At 44.5% G+C, this 24,128-nt stretch overlaps 1 protein-coding gene across 1 annotated transcript in view; it reads left to right on the forward strand.

Moving 5' to 3' along the window:
• DNAH9 (dynein axonemal heavy chain 9) overlaps nt 1-24,128 on the forward strand; it is a 286,957-nt gene that overhangs the window by 187,321 nt on the left and 75,508 nt on the right. The window contains exons 46-49 of the mRNA XM_068976630.1: nt 284-426; nt 1,464-1,625; nt 1,771-2,004; nt 15,453-15,713. Of these exons, the coding sequence (XP_068832731.1) occupies nt 284-426; nt 1,464-1,625; nt 1,771-2,004; nt 15,453-15,713 (800 nt within the window). The remainder of the gene's footprint in view (nt 1-283; nt 427-1,463; nt 1,626-1,770; nt 2,005-15,452; nt 15,714-24,128) is intronic.

The following is a 24,128-nucleotide window of genomic DNA, read 5'->3' on the forward strand; positions in this document are numbered from 1 at the left end:
TAAATTATTCTCACAGATTTTTCTAATATTTAACCATCCTTGCATTTCAAAGATAAACATTTCTAATTGATTGAAATTCTAATTGAAACAATTCTAACTGCATTTCTAATTGATCATCATACATTTATCTTTATATATTAAGTTCAGATTCTTTAAAAATATTTGTCCATTATATACTGCCTCACTAATAACACTAGTCTATCTACTTTTCAGAACTTAGCCAGCCTGGTAAAAAATAATCATAATAATAATAATTAGGCATCTGTGCTCCGACTCTTCCTAGGAGAGATCCCAGATCTCTACTCTGACGATGAGGTCGAAAACATCATAAGCAACGTGAGAAATGAGGTCAAGAGCCAAGGTCTGGTTGACAATAGAGAAAATTGCTGGAAGTTTTTCATAGAGCGAGTCCGACGGCGGCTGAAGGTACGAGGGTCAGCTGCTCAGGGTGCAGAGGACAAGAGATGACTCCCAGGAGCCTCTGCGGACATGCTGGACACAGCAGTCCTTATCGGCCACTTTGGGAGTTGGGGGTGGGGAGGTTGCAGTTCCCTTCTGATCCCGAGCACCTGTGCGAGGACACTCTTCTCACCTGCCGCTTCAAGGGCAGCAACCTGCCGTCTGCAGTCCCAGCATTCCTTTTTTGCTAAAGAGTTTTAGATTGGAGTGCAATTGCTTTACAATGTTCTGTTAGTCCCTGCTGCACAATGAAGCGAATCAACTGTATGTCTACATATACCTCCTCCTTCTTGAGCGTCCCTCCCACTCCACCCCCCATCGCAGCCCTCAGATCATCGCAGCGCAGAGCTGAGCTCCCCGTGCTAGACAGCAGCTCCCCGCAGCTCTGCGTTTTATGCATGGTGTGGGTGTGTATCGGTGCTGCTCCCGCGCTCTGTCCCCTCCTCTCCTTCCCCTGCTGGCTCCATGTGTCCATTCTCTACGTCTGCATCTCTCTTCCTGCCCCGCAAACAGGCTCACCAGTACCATTTTTTAGAGTCCACATATATGCTTTAATACACAATATTGGTCTTTCTCTTTCTGACTTACTTCACTCTGTATGACAGACTCCAGTAGGTCCATCCACATCACTACAAGTGACTCAGTTTCCTTTTTTACGGCTGAGCAACGTCCCATCGTATATGTGCACCGCATCTTCTTTATCCGTTCATCTGCTGATGGATATCTAGGTTGCTTCCATGTCCTGGCTGTTATAAATATTGCTTCAGTGAATACTGGAGTGCATGTGTCTTTTTCAGTTACGATTTGCTCAGGTTATGTGCCCAGGAATGGGGATTGCTGAGTCGCAACGTTCCTAATCCCTTGGCTAGAAAGGCTGGCTAAGAGTTTACAGATATCGTTTCTGTTGATATGCCTCCCAATGTCCTGAGAAATAAAGAATCCAAGGCTGTGTGGATCTCTCTCTAAGTACCTTCTGGCTTCTTCTCATCTTTCTGCCTTCTCAGGTGACTCTCTGCTTCTCCCCGGTGGGGCCCAAGCTGAGGGTCTGCAGCAGGAAGTTCCCCGCCATCGTGAACTGCATGGCCATCAACTGGTTCCACGAGTGGCCGAAGCAGGCCCTGGAGTCCGTCAGCCTCCGCTTCCTGCAGAACACGGAAGGCATTGAGGTGAGAGGGCAGAGGAGACACCCCTCATGCTCCGCTCCACCTCAGGGAGCAAGGAGTCCCCTGTCCGGCCCACTGAGCCCAGTGGGCAGTCACCTGCCATCGGCATGGCCAGGTGACCTCTTTATTTCCTGCCATTTGATTCTAGACCACAGTCAAGCCATCAGTTAGCAAGTTCATGGCTTTCGTCCACACAAGTGTCAACCGCACCTCCCAGTCTTATCTGAGCAACGAGCAGCGCTACAACTACACAACACCCAAATCATTCCTGGAGTTCATCAGACTCTACCAGAGCCTGCTGCGCAGGAACGGGAGGGAGCTCAGGTCCAAGATGGAGCGGCTGGAGAACGGGTTGCTGAAGCTCCACAGCACCTCTGCCCAGGTAAGCAGCATCTTCCAGTCCTCCTGTCCACAGCGGGCTCGGAGGGAGGGAAAGGCAGCCCCTTCCCAGAGAACAGAGAGTCACACTCTGAACACCAAGCACGGGTCTCCAGAGGCCCCAGTGTCATCAGAACAGTGCCTGTGGTGCCTGAAAAGCTTTATCAGAAGTCCAAGCTCTTGTTCTGTGCTGTGTGCTACGTCTCTTCAGTCGTGTCTGACTCTTTGCGACCCTATGGACTGTAGCCTGCCAGGCTCCTCTGTCCATGGGATTCTCCAGGCAAGAATACTGGAGAGTGGGTTGCTATACCCTCTTCCAGGGGATCTTCCTGACCCAGGGATCGAACCTGTGTCTCTTATGTCTCCTGCATTGGCAAGCGGGTTCTTTACCACTAGCACCACCTGGGAAGCCCCAGACTCTTGTTCAACTCATCCAAAAGAATCTGGTCGAGGAACACAAAAGCAAAACACATACACACACTGAGGAGCAAAGAGAACAAAGAAGCAGTTTGTTCAGGGCAGAAGCAGAAGTTACACACTCAAAGAAGAGTTCAGGCATGCTCAGAGTGAGGGGCGCACCACAGGGTTTGTTGATCCCCCTTTTATTTTATTTTTAGCCCTTTGACTAAGCGGGGTCTTTCTGATTAGGGGTGGAACAGTCATTGGGGGAAGGTCGAGGAGTGGCCTGGATTGCACCAGGTGGCATCAGCTACTGTGGTCCTGTCCGTTCATCTCCTGACGTCACTATGCCTGCATTCAAAGAGATGTTTTCCCTTCAGTTCTACGTACCAGTCAAGCACCACACCTAGAAGGTCGTACAGGGTCATCAGCAAACTGTGTGTGTTTTTATTGGAATATAATTGCTTTACAATGTTGTGTCAGTTCTTGCTGTACAATGATGTGAATCAGCTATATGTATGCATATACCTCCTCCTTGCTGAACTTCCCTCCCACACCACCCCCCATCCCAGCCCTCAGATCATCATAGAGCATCAAACTGAGCCCCCTGAGCTAGACAGCAGCGTCCCACTAGCTGTCTGTCTTATACGTGATAGTGGATACACGCCAATGCTACTCTCTCAATTCGTCCCAGACTCTCCTTCCCCCACTGTGCCCAAAAACCCATTCTCTATGTCTGCTTCTTTACTCCTGTCCTACATTTTTATTTGCATGTTTTCCACAGTTTTCATGGTTGATTTCCTTGCTCAGATGCTCCAAGGTTTCTGTTTTAGATGCCACTCCTCCAAGCATCATGACCTCATTAAAAGAAAACAAAAAGGTGACGTTGTGTTCACTCTTTGTGACCCCATGGACTGCAGCACACCAGGCTTCCCTGTCCTTCACTATCTCCCGGAGTTTGCTCAGACTCATGTCCGTTGAGTCACTGCTGCCATCCAACCATCTCATCCTCTGCCGTCCCCTTCTCCTCCTGCCCTCAATCTTTCCCAGCATCAGGGTCTTTTCCAATGAGCTGGTTCTTCACATCAGGTCACCAAAGTGTTGGAGTTTCAGCTTCAGCATCAGTCCTTCCAATGAGTATTCAGGGTTGATTTCCTTAGGATTGACTGGTTTGATCTCATTGCAGCCCGAGGGACTCTCAAGAGTCTTTTCCAGGTGACATTGACTCTGCCTAAATGCCTGGTCCTGTCTTTCCTGCCTCACCATGAGCCTGGGCTGAGCTCACTCTTGCTGGAAGTGCACACCCTCAGCTTCAGTTTGGGAGGTTCCCTCTCATGGATACCAAAATCTTTGGAAATATTCCCTTTTTTTTCTTTATCACATGTTCATTTTCCTCTACTTTCTTTTAGTCTCCTACCCACAGTCTCTTCGTCTTCAAAATCCAAAGAGTTGAATGGCTGGGAGCAGTGGTTGCAGGGTTAGGCCAATTTTCTTTCGTTTCTTGCACCTTACGATGTTATCTATCAAAGAGCCTTTGGAACCGAATTTCTTAAACAAACGCTGTCTAATGTCATGCATTTTCCTCTATGCTCCTAAGTGGTTATACCTCAGAAGAAGGCCCCTGTCATCCTGTCCTTGTTTTATTTTTCTACTTACTCTTCTAAATGGAACAAGTCCATTTCAGTTAGTTTACCACTGGAGAACTGTGGACAACTCTGGCACCTCCTCTGCCCTGCTAATACCCATCAGATACTGCTGGGCCCTTGATGGCCCTTCCTTGTTCTCTGTTTACCAGCAGCAGACCCGGCCTGTCATTAAGGTGGTGGAATTCCATGCATTTTCACAATTAAACTAGCATTGTAATCAGTTTAATTCTTGAGCAGGGCATGTTTTTGCAGATTTCTGAGCCTTTCATTTACTGTCATTTTTTTTACAACTTTGCCTTCGGAATAGCTCTGTAGAACTTCCTCCTGACTCGTCCTTTTTCTCCACTTTTTTTTTTCTTTTCTTAATTTTTTTTAACTTTTTAATTTTTATTTTTAAAATTTGTACTTATTTATCTATTTATTTTTGGTTGCACTGGGTTTTCGTTGCTGTGCACAGGCTTTCTCTAGTTGTGATGCCCGGGCTTCTCATTGCGTGGCTTCTCTTGTTGCAGAGCGAGGGCTCCAGAGCACGGGCTCCGTAGTTGCGTCGCACGGACTTAGTTGCTCCAAGGCACGTGAGATCTTCCCAGACCAGGGATCAAACTTGTGTCCCCTGCATTTGCAGGTGGATTCTTAACCACTGAGCCACCAGGAAGCCTTCCACTTCACTTTCTCAATTCATATACATAATACATCTAAAGGATTGCAGTTTATTCAGGGGGATGCAGTCAGCCCTTGCAATCGATACACATAGGATTTTTCCGCTCAGGAAGTTCTCCTCCTGTGATGAGGTTTTGCTCATTTGGTCGGGCCTTTCCTGCAGGAGCAGTGATGAGCTGGAAGGGTGCTTTGCACTTCATGCCTATTGTCTTCTCCCTCATTGGTTTCCTTCCCTTTGGCCTTTTCCTCTACATTCTAGGAAGCTTATCCTCAATGACACTAATCGAATTGCTGGCAATATTGCTTCTGCTTCTTACGCCTCCAGCGAAGACTTTAATTATGCTATTACATTTTCTGTATCCCCTCATCCCATCTTTTTCCCTTTCTAACACTGCTTTTGTATTTCAGCCTATTTTTCTGCAACCGTATGTCACAGGAACCATTCTACTGATGATGCCAAACAGCTTGCTTGGTGTCTTCTCTAACTCCAGTCATGGGTCGTTTTCCAGTTGCCTTGTTCCCCTTAGTCTTCTGGATGCTGTTCCTTCCTTTGTTCTGCATTCGTGTAAAGGCCTTCTTACCCCTGTGTTTACCGCCAGGCATGATGAGATCCATTCAGACTCAGTGTTTGTCAGCAAATGTTGTGTGACAATGATCTGCAATGCTGCTCTCTTTCTACTAGTGTTCTTGGAACCAAAACTCCTTCTTAGAGCTACGGTTCAAAGCAGCTTGGGGTACACAGTGTCCCCGGCAGCTTACTTGGTCATACCTTTGTTGCAGTCTTCTCACCCCAGTCACTTTCTTATTCTCTCCATCTCGGAGCCTCTAGAAAACAGAGTAAGCTAGACTCCCAGAATGCCGTACTACCGGATTTGTTTTGCCATCTCTCACCTCTTCCTCTTCCTGTCTCCCCCCGCCCCACCTACAGTGCCCTCAGAACATCGTATATCCCCACTCTCCCCTGCTCTGCAAAACACCCATCTCTCCTCCAGGAATTGCTGATCAGTCTACACAAAGGACCACTGCTGGGGAGCCATCAGTGGGACGTTCACAGAGCAGCACCCAGTGTTCCATCTTGTACCAAGCCTGGGTGTCTGAGCAGACAATGAAGACAGTCTGTTCTCCTTCTTTAAGCAGTCTCTTTAATATGAAGAGGCCTGATTATACCATTAGGTGAATCCAGCTCTCTGCCTACCATCAGTGGAGAGTCCTCCCATGTCCTGGCATCCTTCCCTGTCCTCCCATGTTTGTTTCTTCTCCTTGTGTTTTCTCTACTTCAATGAATAATATGTCTATCTACCCAGTTACCTAGCCCAGAAACTGCAATGTTTTATACACCTCCTCTTCCCTCACTGCCCACATTTAAGCCTTAACAGCTTCTACAGGTTTTCCAAGCACCTCTCAAGGGCATGCCTTTCGCTGTGTCCCCTATCTAGACACTTCTTACCTGGATTATTTCAATAAACTGAACCTTCAAGTTTCTTACCCACCCCAAGCCCACTTCACCCATAGCCTCTCGTCTCAGCCAAAACCTTCAAAGTCACCCCCAACCCTGCTCATGTCTCTCTTTCTCTCACTATCCACACCTGGTGCATCAGAAAATCACGTTGGCTGTAGCTGCAAAGATGCCCAGAATGCCATTGCCTTGCACCTCTTGCTACCACCCTGATCTGAGCCACTGACACCTTTTCTCCTGGGTAGCCACAATACCCGTTCACTAGTTGTCTGCTTCCCTCTAATAGCCTGCCATCAACTGAGCAGCCAGAGTGATTGATTTGTTTATTTGTCTATGCATTTTGGGGTCTTCATTGCTGCATGCGCGCTTTCTCTAGTGAGTGAGTAGTGAGTAGGGGCGACTCTCTAGTTGGGGTGCTTTGGCTCCTCGTTGAGGTGTCTTCTCTTATCACGGAACACGGGCTCTCGGGTGTGCAGGCTCAGTAGCTGCAGCTCCGAGGCTCTAGAACACATGCTCGTTAGTTGTGACTCTTTGGCTTGGTTGCCCTGCGGCATGTGGAATCTTCCTAGACCAGGGATCGAACCTGCGACACCTGCATTAGCAGACAGATTCTCAACCTCTGGACCACCAGGGAAGTCCCCGAGCAATCAGTTCAAAGCAGAGATATGTCACTTTTTCGCTCCACCACCTGAAATAGCCCCTACTTCCCTCATTACACTGAGTCTCCTTCCCAGCCCTGTCCTGTTAACTCTGAGATCTCATCTCCTACTGCCCCGTCCCCAAGGCATGCCCCCTTAAACCTCACTGCGTCTCTGTCCTTTCCTCAGACACTCTAGGCCATTGTACCAGCTGTTCCCCTCCCTGGAATTGCTCTTCCCTCTGACATCCCCAAGGCTTCCTCTCTCATCTGCTTCAATTCTTTATTTCAGTGTCACCTTCTCAAGGAGTCCTACCCTGTGACCACATTTAAAATTGCAGCCCCCACACCATTCCTGAGCCCCTTATTCTGCTCTACTGTATCTTTCCCCCATAGGATTTACCCAAACGGCAACCCACTCCAGTATCTTGCCTGGGGACTCCCATGGACAGAGAAGCCTGGTGGGTTAGAGTCCATGGGGTCGCAAAGAAACAGACACAACTTAGCGACTAAAGAGCAACAAACATGTTATATGGACTTCCCTGGTGGCTCAGTGGTAAAGAATCTGCCTGCCAATGCAGGAGACACAGATTTGATCCCTGGGTCAGGAGGATCCCCTGGAGAAGGAAATGGCAGGATTCTGACCTGGGAAATTATGGAAAGAGGAGCCTGGCAGGCTGCAGTCTATGGGGTCACAAAGGGTCGGATACAACTTAGTGACTAAACAACAGCAACGACATATTATACAATTTACTTGTGTTTATATTTTGCTGTTTATCTCCACCTGTTGGATTCAAGCTCTATAAGAAAAGGGATCCTTGTCTCTTTTGTTTGCTGATGTATTCCAAGCACCAAAAACAGTGCCTGGATGGAACAGGTACTCAATAAATATTTGTTTAATGAATTAATAACATTCTACCTAGTCTCCCTAACTGTATTCTGGCAGCACTTTCTACCAGCACTACCCAATAGAAATAGCCTGCAAGTCATAGTCACAAATCTAAATTTCCTAGGGAATTCCCTGATGGTCCAGTGGTTAAGACTCAGTGGGCCCAGGGTTCATCTCCTGGTTGGGGAACTGAGATCCCACAAGCTGTGCAATACAGCCCCCCAAAGAAGTCCAAATTTGAATTTTCTAGTAGCTGCATCAAAAAAACTATAAAAGAAGTGGATTTTATTTTAATCATATATTTTAATAGTATATAACATCACATAATTTCATAGCATTTTATTTAACCCAGTATATTCAAAATATTATCATTTCAACATGTAATCACTGTAAGAAAAATGTTGTTTAAAAAAGTTGCTCATAAAATATTTTCCCTGTTTTTCTATAAGGCTTTAAAAGCTCATGTATACAATTACAGTTACAGGGCATCTCAGTTGAGACAAGCCATGTTTTAAATGCTTTCTGCCTGGAATGCTGCCAGAATACAGTCAGGGAGACTAAGCAGAGAGACCAAGTAGAACACTATATTTTAAAGTACGTTTAAAGTGCTTATTAACCACGTGTGGCTGGTGGCTGCCCAACTAGACAGCACAGCTTCAGACCCACCTGTCTCCTGCTCCTAGGACTAATAGCAGTATTTCACCACGTATGCAAGAGAAGTGATCTTCATTCAAACCTCAAGTCTGTGTATTCACTTGAGTAAGCCTTAATGATCTTGGACATTGCCATTCAGATTCTCTAAACTTCTCCAAAACTTTTAAAAGTGCGTATAGCTCCATTCTCTTCTTCGTCTTTTTGATCACACTGCACCCTGAAGTCCAACAGCACTATTTGAAGTTCTCTCCAAATAGTTCTCTCTCTCTCACTCTCTCCACGGCTTGTTCACATCTCTGTGTCTTCACATAGGTCCCTAACTTGTCAACTTATCACTGTCAGGACCTAAAAAAGTTTCCTACCCCCCTGCGCACAAGCCTTCTCTAAGCTCTGAATAGTGTACATTCCCTTCTCTATGTCCCTTGAATTATTCATCCTTTTTTAAAAGATTGAAGTATGGTTGATTTACACTGTCATGAATTCATTCTTACGTTTCTTCTCTTGCATACATCGTGAAATACTGCTATTAGTCCTTCAAAGGTAGAAATCAAGATTTATTGGCACATAATAGGTGATCTATATATGAATAGCTAAGTAGATGATAGATAAGTAGATTAATAGACAGGCAAATGAATGAACAGGTTCAAAAATCACCTACAAGCTCAGAGAGGGGATGGAGAATGGGTCTTTTGAATGGAATGATCTGAGGTGCCTAACTTTGATATAAACCCTTCATCTGGAACTATTCCTTTGATAGAAAAGGACTGAAGTATATATCACCATAATCTTGGTAAAAGAATGATGACTTGAATTCTTAATATATTCTATAGTATCCTCTGCTTGATTATTACAGCTTGTGGTGCACATAATCTGGTAGGAGTAAGCTAAATGGATCTCACAGCTTGGGCTCAGACAGATTTCCAGATTTGTTTAGCAGTTACTTCCCAGGTGACTCAGTGGAAAGAACCCACCTGCCAATGTAGGAGACAGTTCAACCCTTGGGTCAAGAGGATCCCCTGGAGAAGGGAATTGCAACCAATTCCAGTATTCTTGCCTGAAAAGCCCCTTGGTCATAGGAACCTGGTGGACTACAGTCCATGTGGTTCCAAAGAGTCAGACACAGCTTAATGACTCAACAGCAACAAGTAGTATTAGAAGTAGTAGCAATGACAATAATTAACAATTGGGTGGCAACCTAAAGTTAAACAGACTTTAGGCTTATAACTTCATGCTTTGACTCAGCTAGTCAGAATACAACTTTCTTTTTCAGTAGCTGAATTTAACCTGGCCCTGGATCCATCTTTTTTCCTTTAAGAGTAAAAACCTCTTAACCTTACATTTCAGGTTGAGTTGGTCATATCATGTTAAAAACTCAGTCTTTGGAGGGCAGTCAGTTCCCTATCTTGACACAATCGGAGCCCCCCCCACCCTGCCTGGGGTCTCACTCCTCTCACTATCAACCTCAATTCTGTGTTTAACTCAGGTGCGATCATGAGAAAAAGGGACTGTTGGATTTAATCCATAAATCTATCAACCTGGAAACCTTTATTTTTTAAAAATGTTTTATTTAACTTTTTATTTTATATTACAGTATAGCTGATTAACAATATGTGATCGTTTTAGGTGAACAATGAAGAGACTCAGCCAGTCGCCAGCATGAAGGATAGGGGGAAAGGATAGTTAGGGAGTTTCGGATGGTCATGTACACACAGCTATATTTAAAATGGATAACCTACAGAGACCTACTGTCTGGCACAGGGAACTCTGCTCAATGTTATGTGGCAGCCTGGATGAGAGGGGAGTTTGGGGGAGAATGAATACATGTATATGTATGACCTGGAAACTTTTAAATTCAGTTTATCCTGGGGTTTAAAATAACCTCAAGTCACCTGGAGTTGACAGTTAAAATTTATGATGATGTATTTGTCAAGACGTTTTTGTTTGCAAGTGAAAAAGAAAACTAACTCAAATTCACCCAATGAAAAGAAAAAAAAGTGAAAAAGTGGAAAGTGAAGGAGGGGAGGGAGGGAAAATAGGAAAGAAAATTTTGAGATTACATTAGGTGTTTATCAGAACCCTTTTGATGACAACTAACCAAAATCCAACTGAAGTTGATTAGACAAAACAAAATAAAAAGGAGTGGATGAATTTATATCCCTGCAAAGCACGGGATAGGATTTAACATGGATAGAACTGGAGTAAGATATTCACTGGAAGTCCTTGTTCAGGCAGGCAACCCCCGTGGCTCTGAAACCTCAGACAAGCATTCTGTCTGCTTTGCTCCTTATTTATTGTGCTTTTTGGCTGCTCTGGGTGTTCGTTGCAGCTCTCAGGCTTCTCTACTTGGGGTGGGCCGGCTTAGTTTCTCAGAGGCATGTGGGGTCTTAGTTCCCTGACCAGGGATTGAACCCTTGTCCCCTGCATTGGAAGGTGGATTCTTAACCACTGGACTGTCAGGGAAGTCCTTGCTTTCCTTCTTTTCCTGGGCTGGCTCTGAGAGAGCTTTTGGGGGCTTTGGTTTGCCTATATTGAGCCAATCTATAATGTGGACCCTTTCATCAGCCAAGCCAGGATCCATGACAACCATCGAAGTCAGCCCCACCCAAAATACAAGGACTTACAAAGGCAAGGTCTCTAAAAGAAAACCAAGTTGTGTTAGCACAACATAGTTTTTATGTTACTATTAGTTGTTATAATATTATTATTGTTAGGCAGGCAAACCTAACAGATGTCTACTCTAGACAGAAAACATCTGTATCTAAGAGGAAAGCCTGCTTGAAGTCCAAATTCATATCAGAAACTGTTGGAAGTTTCAACTTCATCCCTGGCCCTAGGATTGGATTTGTAACGTAGGCATAGGTCTCAGAGACATTTGGTCTTGAGTATCTTTCAGGTATGGACCCATGACCTCAAGTGATTGACTCAGGCTTACTGATACTAATTCTAAGATTCTTTTCTTCCTTTACTTTCTGTGGTTGGAGGTATGAGAATATAATCCCAAGTTCTTGGCCATCATCTTGCCATCCTGACAGGAGTCACTGACTAAAAATGTATTCACTGTATACAATGTTGAGAGACATGCTGTCATTTGTGTTCTAGGATGAAGCTGTATCGGAAGCCAGTATAGCCCCAGAATTAAGTTATGCAAACCATTAAATTTTCATTTTGATAAAAAAAAAGAAACTGTTTGGTGACTCCATGGATTCTGAGTCAAGAAGGAAGCTATCTCTAGGCCTCCAACTTTCGATGGAGTGTTATTTGTGACTGATTATTCTGGATTCCTTCTCTGTCTTCTGGAGCTCTGGGGACCTCTCTCTGAACATCATTTGCCTGGCCCCTGAAGAAGGGAGGGTCTCCCACCGCCATCTTACTCTCGCTGGACTCAGTCAGCGTCCCCCCACCTCCCAGAGTCAGCATGTATGGTCGATACTCGTGGGGAGAGGGTCTCATCAGTGTTGGCAGCACCTCCCCTCTTAATCTTCCTATCCAAGTGTGGGAGTGTCTAGGTGGCAAGAAACCCAGAGTGGAGCCTGAATGCTTTGAATAAAGGGGAGAGGGAAGAGAAAATGTTTAAATCGCTTCTTTCAGTGTCCTGTTCTACTGAAGAAGAGCCATAAAATGACCCTGAGTTCTGCCTTGTCTGTAGCCTACTTCTGATGAGCTTCCCAGGTGGTTCAGTGGTAAAGAATCTGCCTGCCAGTGCAGGAGACACAGGAGATGTGGGTTCAGTCCCTGGGTCAGGAAGATCCCCTGGAGGAGAAAATGGCCACCCACTCCAGTATTCTTGCCTGGGAAACCCCACAGACAGAGGAGGCTGGTGGGCTACAGTCCATGAGGTCGCAAAGAGCTGGACACGACTGAGTGAGCAGTTACAGCCTACTTCTGACTGGCTGGCCCCTCGTGTCACTCCATGTCACAGCTTAAGAGTTATAAAGCTTCCATCCACAGCACTGCTGATTACTTACCCGGGGCCTGAGGTCATAAGGCAAATCTGCAATCCATAAAACAAACAACAGTAACAACAACAAAAAAAACCCACTTCAATTTTCTCAAATCTCCCAAGATTTGGAAAGGAACACAAAGTTACTGGTGTGTTTGCTGACTGGAGTGATTATGTGGTTCAATCATTTTGATTTACAATTGCATCTTTGTCCTTGTAGAAATTACTCTGCAGCTGAACAATGGGAGATGGAAAGGGATTAACCTTCCAACACAAGAATACAAGACCCGTTCTAGGGAGCAGGCCTCCATCTGAGGTTAAGCAAAGTCTCCGATTTCTATGAATACACAAAATTAAAGCACATTCTTTTTTTCTTCTGCCTTCATTTTCTTTTCTTTTGATCTGCCATGAAAAGGGAATTATCAGCAACGTCTAAGCCCCTGTTTTATTTTTGCAGCATAAAGCATTTGAATCTCTTTGACATGTTCTAGGAGCTCTGAAGTAATCTTTGGTGGTTGCGTGAAATAGACTTCAGAAAAATGAGAGACAAGAGGTCATCTTGGAATGTAAAGTGTATGCACTGTATTGCAAATACAGTTGACCTTTTTTTTTTTTACTTTCCAGAAATAAATAGATCTGAGTCTTCTCTTCGAACATAAACAGGCCTTGAGTTAGGCTAGTGATTCTCAAACCTAGGCGGGCATCAGATTCACCCAGAGGACCTATTAAAACACAGATTGCAGGGCCCCACCACCAGAATTTCTAATTCAGTAGGTCCAGAGTGGATCAGAGAACTTGATTCCTTTTTTTTTCTGCTTTAAGATTTTATTTATTTATTTATTTTATTTATTGGCTGTACTGAGTCTTCAGTACTGCATGTGGGCTTTCTCTAGCTGCAGGGAGCAGGCTTCTCTTTGCAGTAGCTTCTCGTTGCAGAGCACAGGCTCCAGGACACATGGGCTGTGTAGTGGCGGCACACAGGTTTAGTGGCTCCACAGCATGTGGGCTCTTCCTGGACCAGGAATGGAACCCGTGTCCCATGCTTTGACAGCTGGGTTCTTGACCACTGGACCACTGGGGAAGCCCCAAACTTTGCATTTCCCAGATGGTGCTGATGCTGGGTACCACCTTCTGGGATCCAAGGACCACATTCTGAGAACCATCACCCCCTACTGAGCACATAGAAAGCCATTCACCTCTTCCCACCTGATTGGGAACATAGAAGGATTCCTAGAAGCCAGTATTCCCCACCACTCCAACATTGTCCCCAAATGCACATGAACATAGAGGTGGGCAGAGAACGCAGCTGGTCTGGACCATCGGAATCCATGCTGTTCCACTTCAGCCTGCTCATCTACTTCTCGAAAGGCTTGTGGGAATAGATGAAGTCCAACTAAATGAGGACAAGCAAAGGCTCTTTGTTCAGAGCTCACTCTAGCAAGGCAGTCAGCCACCATCATCTGCGCTTTGGTAGAGACATTAACAGGTTTCCCTGGTGGCTCAGCAGTAAAGAATCTGCCTGACAATGCAGGAGACACAAGTTTGATCCCTGGGTCGGGAAGATCCCCTGGAGAAGGAAATGGCAACCCACTCCGGTATTCTTGCCTGGGAAATCCCATGGAGTCTGGCTGGCTACAGTCCACGGGGTCACAAAGAGTCAGACGTGATTTAGCGACTGAGCAACAACAACAAGAGACAAAAGCAGGCGGAGGAATGGGAAAGCTAAATAGGTGGAAGAAAGGCATTCCCAGATGGAGGCTGCTAGCCGCTGGGGAGCAGAGGAGGGCAGATCAGAAGCTGGGCATCTTGTTTAGGGGTAGGTATTTGAATTTCTCTCACTTCTGGTCCTTCATTGGGATAAAATTAAGAAAGTTGTCATTTATTAATCAAGTCCTGGCCATTTTGAACTGATTCTTATAGAGGTTATTGCCTGTCTTCATGGACTGTTACTTAAGACAGTAGACTTGTTTCCAAACCAAGGTCCAATTGCTGGCTGCTCAAAAGCCAATAAAGAGGCCAGGTTGGTGGAAAGGAAAATTTGCTTAATTTGAATGCCAGCAGCTACAGGGGAGAGCGGATATCTGTCCAAAGGCTGACTCCCCCACCCAGTAATAGTCAGTGGGCAAGAGCTTTTGTAGACTGAGGAAGAGGGCTACATGCAGAAACAACACAGCTCTGACAGTCAACTTGAAATTGGTCATCACTGGTGTGACCAGCGTCATCTTTATTAGGTACAGTTCATCTTCAATTCCAAGGTCAATTCGTTCCCATTCCCTTGAGGCCAGTTCTCAGAATTATGGAAGCTTATGTCACGGCTACAGTCTGGTCATTATATAGCTGACTTCTTCACCTGGTAGGGGTTTCTGTATCTACACAGGATATGGCCCAGAATATTATCTGTAGCCCTTGAGAAGGAACCAAACATTCTTGACTCTGTTGAATGACTACATTATTATTATTTGGTTTCCCTCAACTGTTTTCCTTTGTTTGTGCATGTTCTCACTTCTCTGATTAAATTTACTTTTTGGCTTGTTTTTCCACCGACAAAAGGCAGGCTGAGGACATTGCGGGGGCAAGGACCATAGGGTCCTGTTCCATTTCAGTCTGACTTATGGCAGGCTGGCTTTCTCAGCTGGTTGCTGTAGATAATGGGCTGGTCTCCTGGGCAGGTTGCTGTAGGTTCTACGTCAGAGTTCCGCTTTTATGGTCCGGCCACTGTCTGTTCGTATATTCCATCTTTCAGGATACCCAGTGGACACTCACTTTTTATAGTTTGCTAAATCCTCAGTGCGTTCCAGATTGGCCAAATTCAATTAAAGGATAATTGTTGCTTATTAAAGCCCTACTGCGTGCAAAGTGTTATGTTAGGCCCGTGAGGTTTTTACAAGACACAGACACCAATGCCAGTGAGAAGCCACCTGTGTCATTTGGGCATCAAGGAGAAAGAAAGGTCACAGCCTCCATTGCTTAGAATCTTCCACCACATTTGCTGCAGAGGAGAGAGGAAGAGGGCGGCCAGGGTGCCTTTCCTTTCCCAGGTCAGGGCGCTTGGTCCCAGCTAAGAGCTCGGCTTTGCACCTTTGCATGGGGAGCTGGTGTTCTTCCCTGCCCTGCAGGGTCAGACCCCACCACAGTCCCATCCGAAAAAAACCTGCCACTTCTCTGCTGCAGGTGGATGAGCTGAAAGCCAAGCTGGCCACCCAGGAAGTGGAGCTGAGGCAGAAGAATGAAGATGCCGACAAGCTGATTCAGGTGGTGGGCGTGGAGACGGACAAGGTGAGCAGAGAGAAAGCCGTCGCCGATGAGGAGGAGCGGAAGGTGGCCCTCATCATGCTGGAGGTGCAGCAGAAGCAAAAGGACTGTGAGGAAGACCTGGCCAAGGCAGAGCCGGCGCTCACAGCAGCCCAGGCGGCCCTCAACACCCTCAACAAGGTAGGAGGAACATGTGCGTGCTTGCTCATCCCTCCGGGGAGGAGCAGCCTCTCCTCCGACCCAAAAGCAGCCCACCACGCTGGTGTTCCGAGGGACACAAGGGTACAGTCCAGACGGCTTGGCTGGGACCAGCTGTCACTGGTTTATTCATTGAGCAAGCAGATATTTGTATATGCTGAATATGTGTCAGGATGCACAGGCTACCAGTGAAATCCCAGGGATGTGAGTCCCAAACTTATCGGGACAGGAGGGGCCAACTGTCCAGCCTCTTCACTTCACTGATGAGAAAGCCAGAGCCCAGAGTGACAGACCTCAATGTTAGAGTCAGACTTGAACTCACGTCTTCAAAATGCAAGCCCGGAGACCTTATGGCTATGCAGTCCACGGTCATTTTACTTCATTGCTATAGGACACATAGGCCTCTTACGGGCTTCCCTGGTGGCTCAGGTGGTAAGAATCTGCCTCTAAAGCAGGAGAGCTGGGTTCAAACCTTGGGTCAAAGCTTCCCAGTTGGCGCTAGTGGTAAAGAACCCACCCCAATGTAGGACATGTAAGAGACTTCAGTTTGATCCCTGGATTGGAAGATCTCCTGGGCATGGCAACCCACTCCAGTGTTCTTACCTGGAGAATCCCATGGACAGAGGAGCCTGGCAGGCTACAGTCCATGGGGTAGCACAGAGTCAGACATGACTAAAGCAACTTGGCACGCACATGCATGAAGTAAGAGAAAAAATGTACAAAATCAAACTTGGCAAGTACTCAATTGTCGACAGCATGTAACTGTGTGTCAACTAAATTCAGCTCATACACATGACCTTTTAGTGGAACAAGCATGACTCTTGAGATGTGTGCATTGGGAGTTTATTTTGGTTCCTTTAAAGATACTCTGTGTGTTGAGAGGTGCCTGTGGTTAGTACTTCTTCCTTTTATAGTTTTCACAATTAACTTTCTTTCCCATTTGGATGACTGTGGCTGAGGGGCTGAGGGAGAAAGATGGAAAGCAGGGCAGACAGACTCAGGTCATCAGGAGTTGGTATCACAGAGGCAAGCTGATGTTTACTTGGAAGCTCACGCCATCTCTTTGCAGACCCTCCACCAGTTCCTCTTTCTGCTGAGAGTCTAGATACTCATTTGCCCCTTCACAGGGCCCATTTGGTCAAGGTCTCAGGCAGCCCATGCCAGGTGGCCCGTGCCAGCAGCTCACCTCTGCTCCACGGGCGACACCTGTGCCTCTTTCTTCCAGATGGACTCTGAGAGTGTTGGCCACCCATGTAGGAAACGCCCCCCAAGTTCCACCGGCAGAGGACTAGCCTGCCATTCGCACCCTGTAGATTTCTGTAAGTTAGAACCCCAGTCTGGTGTCACTCAAGTTGCATTTAAGCTCTCTGAGTGGTCTCCTTAAAGCCCTCCTTTCTCTAGACTTGATGTGAAGGGACACGTGCCCCCCCGCCCCCCATCCTCCCTTAAAGGCAGAGTGGGTGGGACTCAGCAGCCATTCTCACCAAAGGTGTTGAAGTGTGAGTCGCTTGGTCGTGTCCAATTCGTGTGACCCTACGGACTTTAGCCCATCAGGGTCGTCTTAGGATTTCCCAGGCAAGAATATATTTCCCTCTCCAGGGCATCTTCCCAGCACAGGGATGGAACTCTAGTGTCCTGCATTGAGCAGCAGACTCCTCACCACTAGTCACCAGGGAAGTCCTAGCTGCAACGCTGAACTCTTAATTGCAGCCTTTGGGATCTAGGTCCCTGACCAGGAACTGAACCCAGGTCCCCTGCTTTGGGAGTGTGGAGTCTTAGCACTGGACCACCAGGAAAGTCCCTCTGAAGCTTTCTGTTATGGATTCTGTGTAGCCAATGCACACCTTGCTTTGGAAGGTAGCATCTCTTGGCTTAGGGCCTCAGCACATCTGAGACTAAACTGAGGACATTGGAAAATCCTGTGATGTATAATTATGTATAAATTGTATTAAATGTGAAATATGAGCACATTTTGGTGTTTTTTTATGATGTGTGGTGGGAGGTCCCTAAAAGGAAGAACCTATAAAACCCTTAAGTGGACCTCTACCCCACATTCATAGAAAACACAAGATTTCTCCAGGAAACTTTTGGGAATTGTGGATAGGCTGGGGAGTGGAGGTGTAACTCAATTATGCCACCACTTCTCAGCCTGAAAGCTCTTCTTTCTTCTCAAAGCTCTTTTTATTTTCACTGGAGGAAAATTGCTCTACAGTGTTGTATTGGTTTCTGCCATCCAACAATACGAATCACTTCTCGCCAAGAAGATGAACGTCTTTCATAAGATTTTTTGACACAGAGATTATATTTTCTAAGATGAGCTGAGTCCAAATTCTGTCTGGACTGTTCACTGTGTGTGACCCTAGGAATGACTTTATGTTCTCTGAGTCTCTGTGTCCTCACCTGTAAAGAGGTGGTATATATATAATATAGTCCCCAACAGATTGTAAAGGACAGGGAAGCCTGGCGTGCTGCAGTCCATGGGGTCGCAAAGAGTCAGACATGACTGAGCAACCGAACAGCAACAACAGGTTGTTGTAAGGATTCAGTTAGATAAGGCATGACAAGTATTAACAGCTAACAGATGGCAGCCATTCAGTTTGTTGTAGTTGATCATGTCTTTATAACAGTGTTATCTCTTCTGTTTCTGCAGGCTGGAAACAGTGAAAACCCTGAAATACTCTTGGTTAATTTTATGGCTGATTAGTTAGGTGACCTTTGCTGGCAGAAATAAACACATAGAGGTGTAACTCATGGAAGTGACGGGATCGGATTCAGAAAAAAAGCACTGGATTTGAGGCCTAGATACCTCTGCCACAAAGAAAGTGAAACTCACGTTCCTAAAGGAATGACGTTTTCTTAATAATTTTATTTGTTTATCTTTGTCCATGCTGGGTCTTCATTTCTTCTCAGGCTTCTCTGGAGGTGGTGGGCAGGTTTCTCGCTGTGGCGGCTTCTCTTGTTGCGGAGCACAAGCTCTAAGGCAAGCAGACTCAGTAGCTGTGATTCCTGGGCTCTAGAGCACAGGCTCAGTTGTTGGGGCTCATGGCTTAGCTGCTCCCCAACATGCGGGATCTTCCCAGATTAGGGATTGAGCCCCTGTCTCCTTCATTGACAGGCGGATTCCTTACCACTGAGCCACCAGCAAAGCCCGTGAAAATCGTTTTTAATGAGTGCCTACTATGTATGGTGGCTCAATGGTAAAGAACCCACCTGCCAGTGTAGGAGATGAGGATCCTGTCCCTGGGTCAGGAAGATCCCCTGGAGGAGAAAATGGCAACTTGCTCCAGTATTCTTTCCTGGACAATCCCATGGACAGAAGAGCCTGGCCAGCTGCAGTCCATGGGGTCACAAAGAGTTGGACACAACTTAGTGAATTAAACAACAACTGCTATGTGCCAGATAACATGACAGGTACTGTCTTCAAACTAGCTGTGGAGCCTCACGCACCAGTCACTGAACTTCTTCATCCCTCACAATGGCATATAATGTTATCTTAGCTTCAAGGGTACAACGTAACACTTCAACATATACAAATCTGTTGTGAAGGGATCACCACACGAAGTCTGGTTAGCAAGTATCACCAGGCATAGTTGCAGTTTTTCTTGTGTTTTGTCTTTTCTTCTTCTTTTAAGATTTACTCTCTTAGCAACTTTCAAATATACAACACAGCTATACACTACATCCCCAGGACTTATTTATTTTAAACCTGGAAGTTTGTACCTTTTGAACCACCTTCATCCATTTCTCCCAGTCTCCACCCCCTGCTCAAAGCAGTAGAATGGATCAGATTGTACCACACAGAACAGGGGAGATGTTTCTTCACGAACACAAGGACCCCCTTGAGTATCCTCAAATTTTTTTGCATCCACAGGACTCTGGTATTTAAGGACCACATTCCTATTTTCTCATCATTTTCAAAGTTAACAATGAAGCTTTAGTTAATATATAAAGAACACCTGTAAATCAGAGCATAGTAGTAAGTCCCTGTACATTTTAAGTCTCTGCTTTGGCAGTTTTATTTCACTTTTATAGCTAAACTGAAGCAAATCCAGTATAGCTTTTCCTGCCCTCATTGAAGAATGGTTTTGCTTACAATTTCATGGCTTCTTTTTTTCTCCTTGCAGAGTTACTTGAAATTTTCTATTTATTTCCTATGCATTTTATCCAGTAAACTTATTTTTTATTATACAAATAACATCTAATGGCATTTTTATCATTCCAATAATTCAGAGTACAGAATGTACAGGATGAGACATAAAGTCACCCTTCTTTCCACTCCACCCCCCAGTCCTCTCCTAAAACAGCACTCCTGGAAAAGCTTGAGCTTTATCTCGTCCAGCAATTTTTCTATGTATTTATATCTGTGCAAATACACATATGAAATACACTAGGTCTTCCCTGGTGGCTCAGATAGTAAAAATTCACCTGCAATACAGGAGACCCAAGTTCAATCCCAGGGTTGGAAAGATCCCCTGGAGAGGGGAACGGCAACCCACTCAGGTATTCTTGCCTAGAGAATTCCACGGACAGAGGAACCTGGTGGGCTACAGTCCAGTGGGTCACAAAGAGTCGGGCATGACTGAGGGACAAACACCTAGGGCTCCCCTGGAGGCTCAGACTGCAAAGCAGGAGATTTGTGTTTAAAGCATGATATATTTTATATGTACTGCATTATATGTTTATATGCATATACAATATATCATATTTTAAATACTAATAGATAATGACAACTTACTCTTCCTCATGAAACAAGACTGTGTCACGCCAATACATACTGAAACCATATTTATTTAATGCTTTGTAGTATTCCAGGCTATAGCGTACTCTATTTCTTTTAGCTATTTACTCTTGAGCGTCTAATTAGTTTCTTTTTCTCTAATACAAATATTCTTGTGCATACATCTCTACTTCATATGTTCAAATATATCTCTGGGCCAAATAAGAAATACACTTGTTTGACAGAACAACATGGCAGATTGTATCATACCTCCTCCACCCCTCAAAATACCCACGTCCTAACCTCTAGAACCTGTGGATTTTACTTCATAAGGTGACTCTGTGGGCGTGATTAAATCAAAGATCTTGCAGTGGGGAGATGATGCTGGATTATCCAGTGAAAGTGAGAGTGTTAGTCGCTCAGTCATGTCCAACTCTTTTTGACCCCATGGACTATAGCCCACCAGGCTCTTCTGTCCGTACAATTCTAGAGGCAAGAAAACTGGAGAGGGTTTCCCCTTTCTCCAGGGGATCTTCCCCATTCAGGGATCAAACCCGGGTCCCCTTTCTCCAGGGGATCTTCCCCATTCAGGGATCAAACCCGGGTCTCCTGCATTGCAGGCAGATTCTTAACCATCTGAGCCACCAGGGAAGCCCCAGCTGGGTCCTAAATGTCATCACAAGGATCCAAAGAAGAGGGAGACAGGAAGATCGGAAGAAGAAGGTGGTATGATGGTGGGAGCAGAAGGGGTAGACAGAGCTGATCTGATGTGGAACCTTGAGCCAAGGAATGAGGCTGGCTCTAGAAACTGGGAACAGAAAGGATCAGACTCTCTAATCCAGCCTCCAGAAAGAACCAGCCTCTCCTGACCTCCAGAATAGGAAGATTATATGTTCACGTTGAGTCACTGTGTTTATGGTAATTTCTTACAGAAGCAATGTGTGTGCTCAGTTGCTTTAGTCCAGTCTGACTCTTTGCAACCCCAGGGGCTGTAGCCCGCCAGTCTCCTCTGCCCATGGGAGTCTCTAGGCGAGACTAGAGACCCACTGGAGTGGGTTAGCATGCCTTCTTCCACAGGATCTTCCCGACCCGAGACTGAGCCCCTGTCTCTTATGTCCCTTGGATTAGCAGGTGGGTTCTTTGCCACTAGCGCCACCTGGGAAGCCCCACAGAAGCAATAGGAAGCTCTAACAATAATTCTCTTTTTTATATAAATAATGCTCAATTTCTATCCAAAATAACTACTCTTGTTTGTAGTTGTAAGCACTGCTTTCCCCCACATCCTTGCCAATCTTCAGTATTTTCAATCATTCTAATTTTTCTCATTAAGAACACAATAATTTTTTCATTTAAAAATTTGTGAATGGTTTGATTCTAATACTTAGATTACTTCCTTCAGTATTTGCTCAGATTCTTTGTCCATTTTCTGATGAGATAATTTCCCTTTTCTTTATTGATTTATAGGGTTTTTAAGATAAATTTTTCCTATACCTCTTGTTATATATGTTGTAAATATTTTCTTCCTGTCATTTGACTTGTAACTTAATATTAACAAGTTATGAAAAGATATATTCCATAATTAAATGATTTTGAGAATTCTAGGGCTACAGAGTTTAACAGACTTCCTTCCTACAGGACTTTTAAAGACCTTTATTATATGATAAGCTTGATACTAAAAGTGATAGAGATAGCACAAGAAAATAAAACCTCAAATTATACAAATTTATGAGTAGTGATTTAAGATTTCCATATAAAATGCTGGTAAATCAAGCCTAGCAATGTATTCAAACAACAGTATGCTACCAACCGAAGTTTTGCCTATGTAAGGCTACTCCTGTAAATATACCCAACCATCAAGCAAAGAAGAATAGCTTTGGGGGACTTCCCTTGTGGTCCAGTGGTTAAGACTTCACTTTACAATGCAGGAAGTGTGAGTTGGATCCCTGGTCTGGAAGCTGAGATCCCAAATGCCTAGCAGCCAAAAAGTCAAAACATAAAACAGAAGTAATATTGTAACAAATTCAATAAAGACTTTAAAAATGGTCCACATTAAAAAAAAAATCTTTAAAAAAAAAGGCAAAAAATTCCGTAGTTAGAGAAATGTCAAAAATGATACCTAACGCAATTCAACATCCATTCCTACAAAACTCTCAGTATAGTAGGAACAAAAGGATATTTGGATAATTTGCTAACACATAGCAATCAATCCCAGTCCAAGAATGAAACATCCCATCTAATGGTCGAGCATTAGCAGAATTCCCATTAGCAAAGAAGAAGCACAATAATGACCCCCTTTGCTTCTGTTATAAAACAATTGCCCTAAAGTTTCTAGCCAGTGCAATGATAAATGAAAAATGGTAATCGTGCAACTGTTGTAAAGTAGCAGACAAATGTGTTATTATTCACAGATGTCATAAGAATATAATAAAACAAATAAAAGGGGAGGGTTAAGGGTCCATTACAAAATTTAATAGCTTTCCTAATATCAGCAGTAGCCAGTTAGAAAATATAATATTTTCAAGAGAGCAACCAAAACTCTCAGTATAAGTAAACATAAATAAATTTATTGAAACTATGTGAAGAAAACTGCACATCTTTGTTGAGTAGTGTAAAATAAGATGTGAATAGGGAAATAGATGTACCAAATTTGTGTAAGGCAAGATTTAATATTTTAAGGATGTCACTATTCCTCAAATACTTTATACATTAACTCCAAGTCTAATTTGACTCTGATTTGGAGCTTACTTATTTCTAATTTCATTAAAAGTTCCTATCATTTAAGCAGCTATTAAAAATTTAATAACCTAAATACTTAACAATATGGAGTTGGCTAAATTATGGCTCATCTAAATGAGAGAAATGGAGAAGGCAATGGCACCCCACTCCAGTACTCTTGCCTTGGAAAATCCCATGACAGAGGAGCCTGGTGGGCTGCAGTCCATGGGGTCACGCAGTCAGACACGACTGAAGCGACTTAGCAGCAGCAGCAGCAGCAATTGAGAGAAAATTGCACATACTTTATTTAAAATCATATTTTGCAAAAATAATTAATAACATAAAAGAGTTTAAGATACAATTTTCAGTGAAAGCCAGATTCAAACAAATAGTGTAAATGGTGATTGTATATGTATATGTATGTATATGTATATGTATGTGCATATATGTATGCATGTGTGTGTGTTAAATCACTTCAGTCGTGTCTGACTCTTTGTAAACCTATGGACTGTAGCCCGCCAGGCTGCCCTGTCCATGGGATCTTCCAGGCAAGGATACTGGAGTGGGTTGCCATGCCCTCCTCCAAGGGATCTTCCCAGTCCAGGTATTGAACTCACGCCTCTTATGTCCCCTGCGTTGGCACGTGGATTTTTTACCACTAGTGCCACCTGGGAAGCCTACATATATGTATACGTGTATATAAATGAATGAGCCAGACATATACCACATTCACATATATTCACACTATATTCACTCATTATCTTTCTTTTCTGTGCCTCTTTGTTAGTTTGTTAAGCATATATAATGAAACGTACCAGGACAGTGTTTATCTCTGGGTAGTAAGATGATGAGTGAGTCTGGCTTTCATCTCCATCTTTGCTAAATATTTCACAATAAATATGTATTCTTTTTAAAATATAAATTTATTTATTTTAATTGGAGGTTAATTACAATATTGTATTGGT

This window comes from Capricornis sumatraensis, chromosome 8, assembly GCF_032405125.1.
Source record: "Capricornis sumatraensis isolate serow.1 chromosome 8, serow.2, whole genome shotgun sequence".
Classification (NCBI taxonomy): Eukaryota; Metazoa; Chordata; class Mammalia; order Artiodactyla; family Bovidae; genus Capricornis; species Capricornis sumatraensis.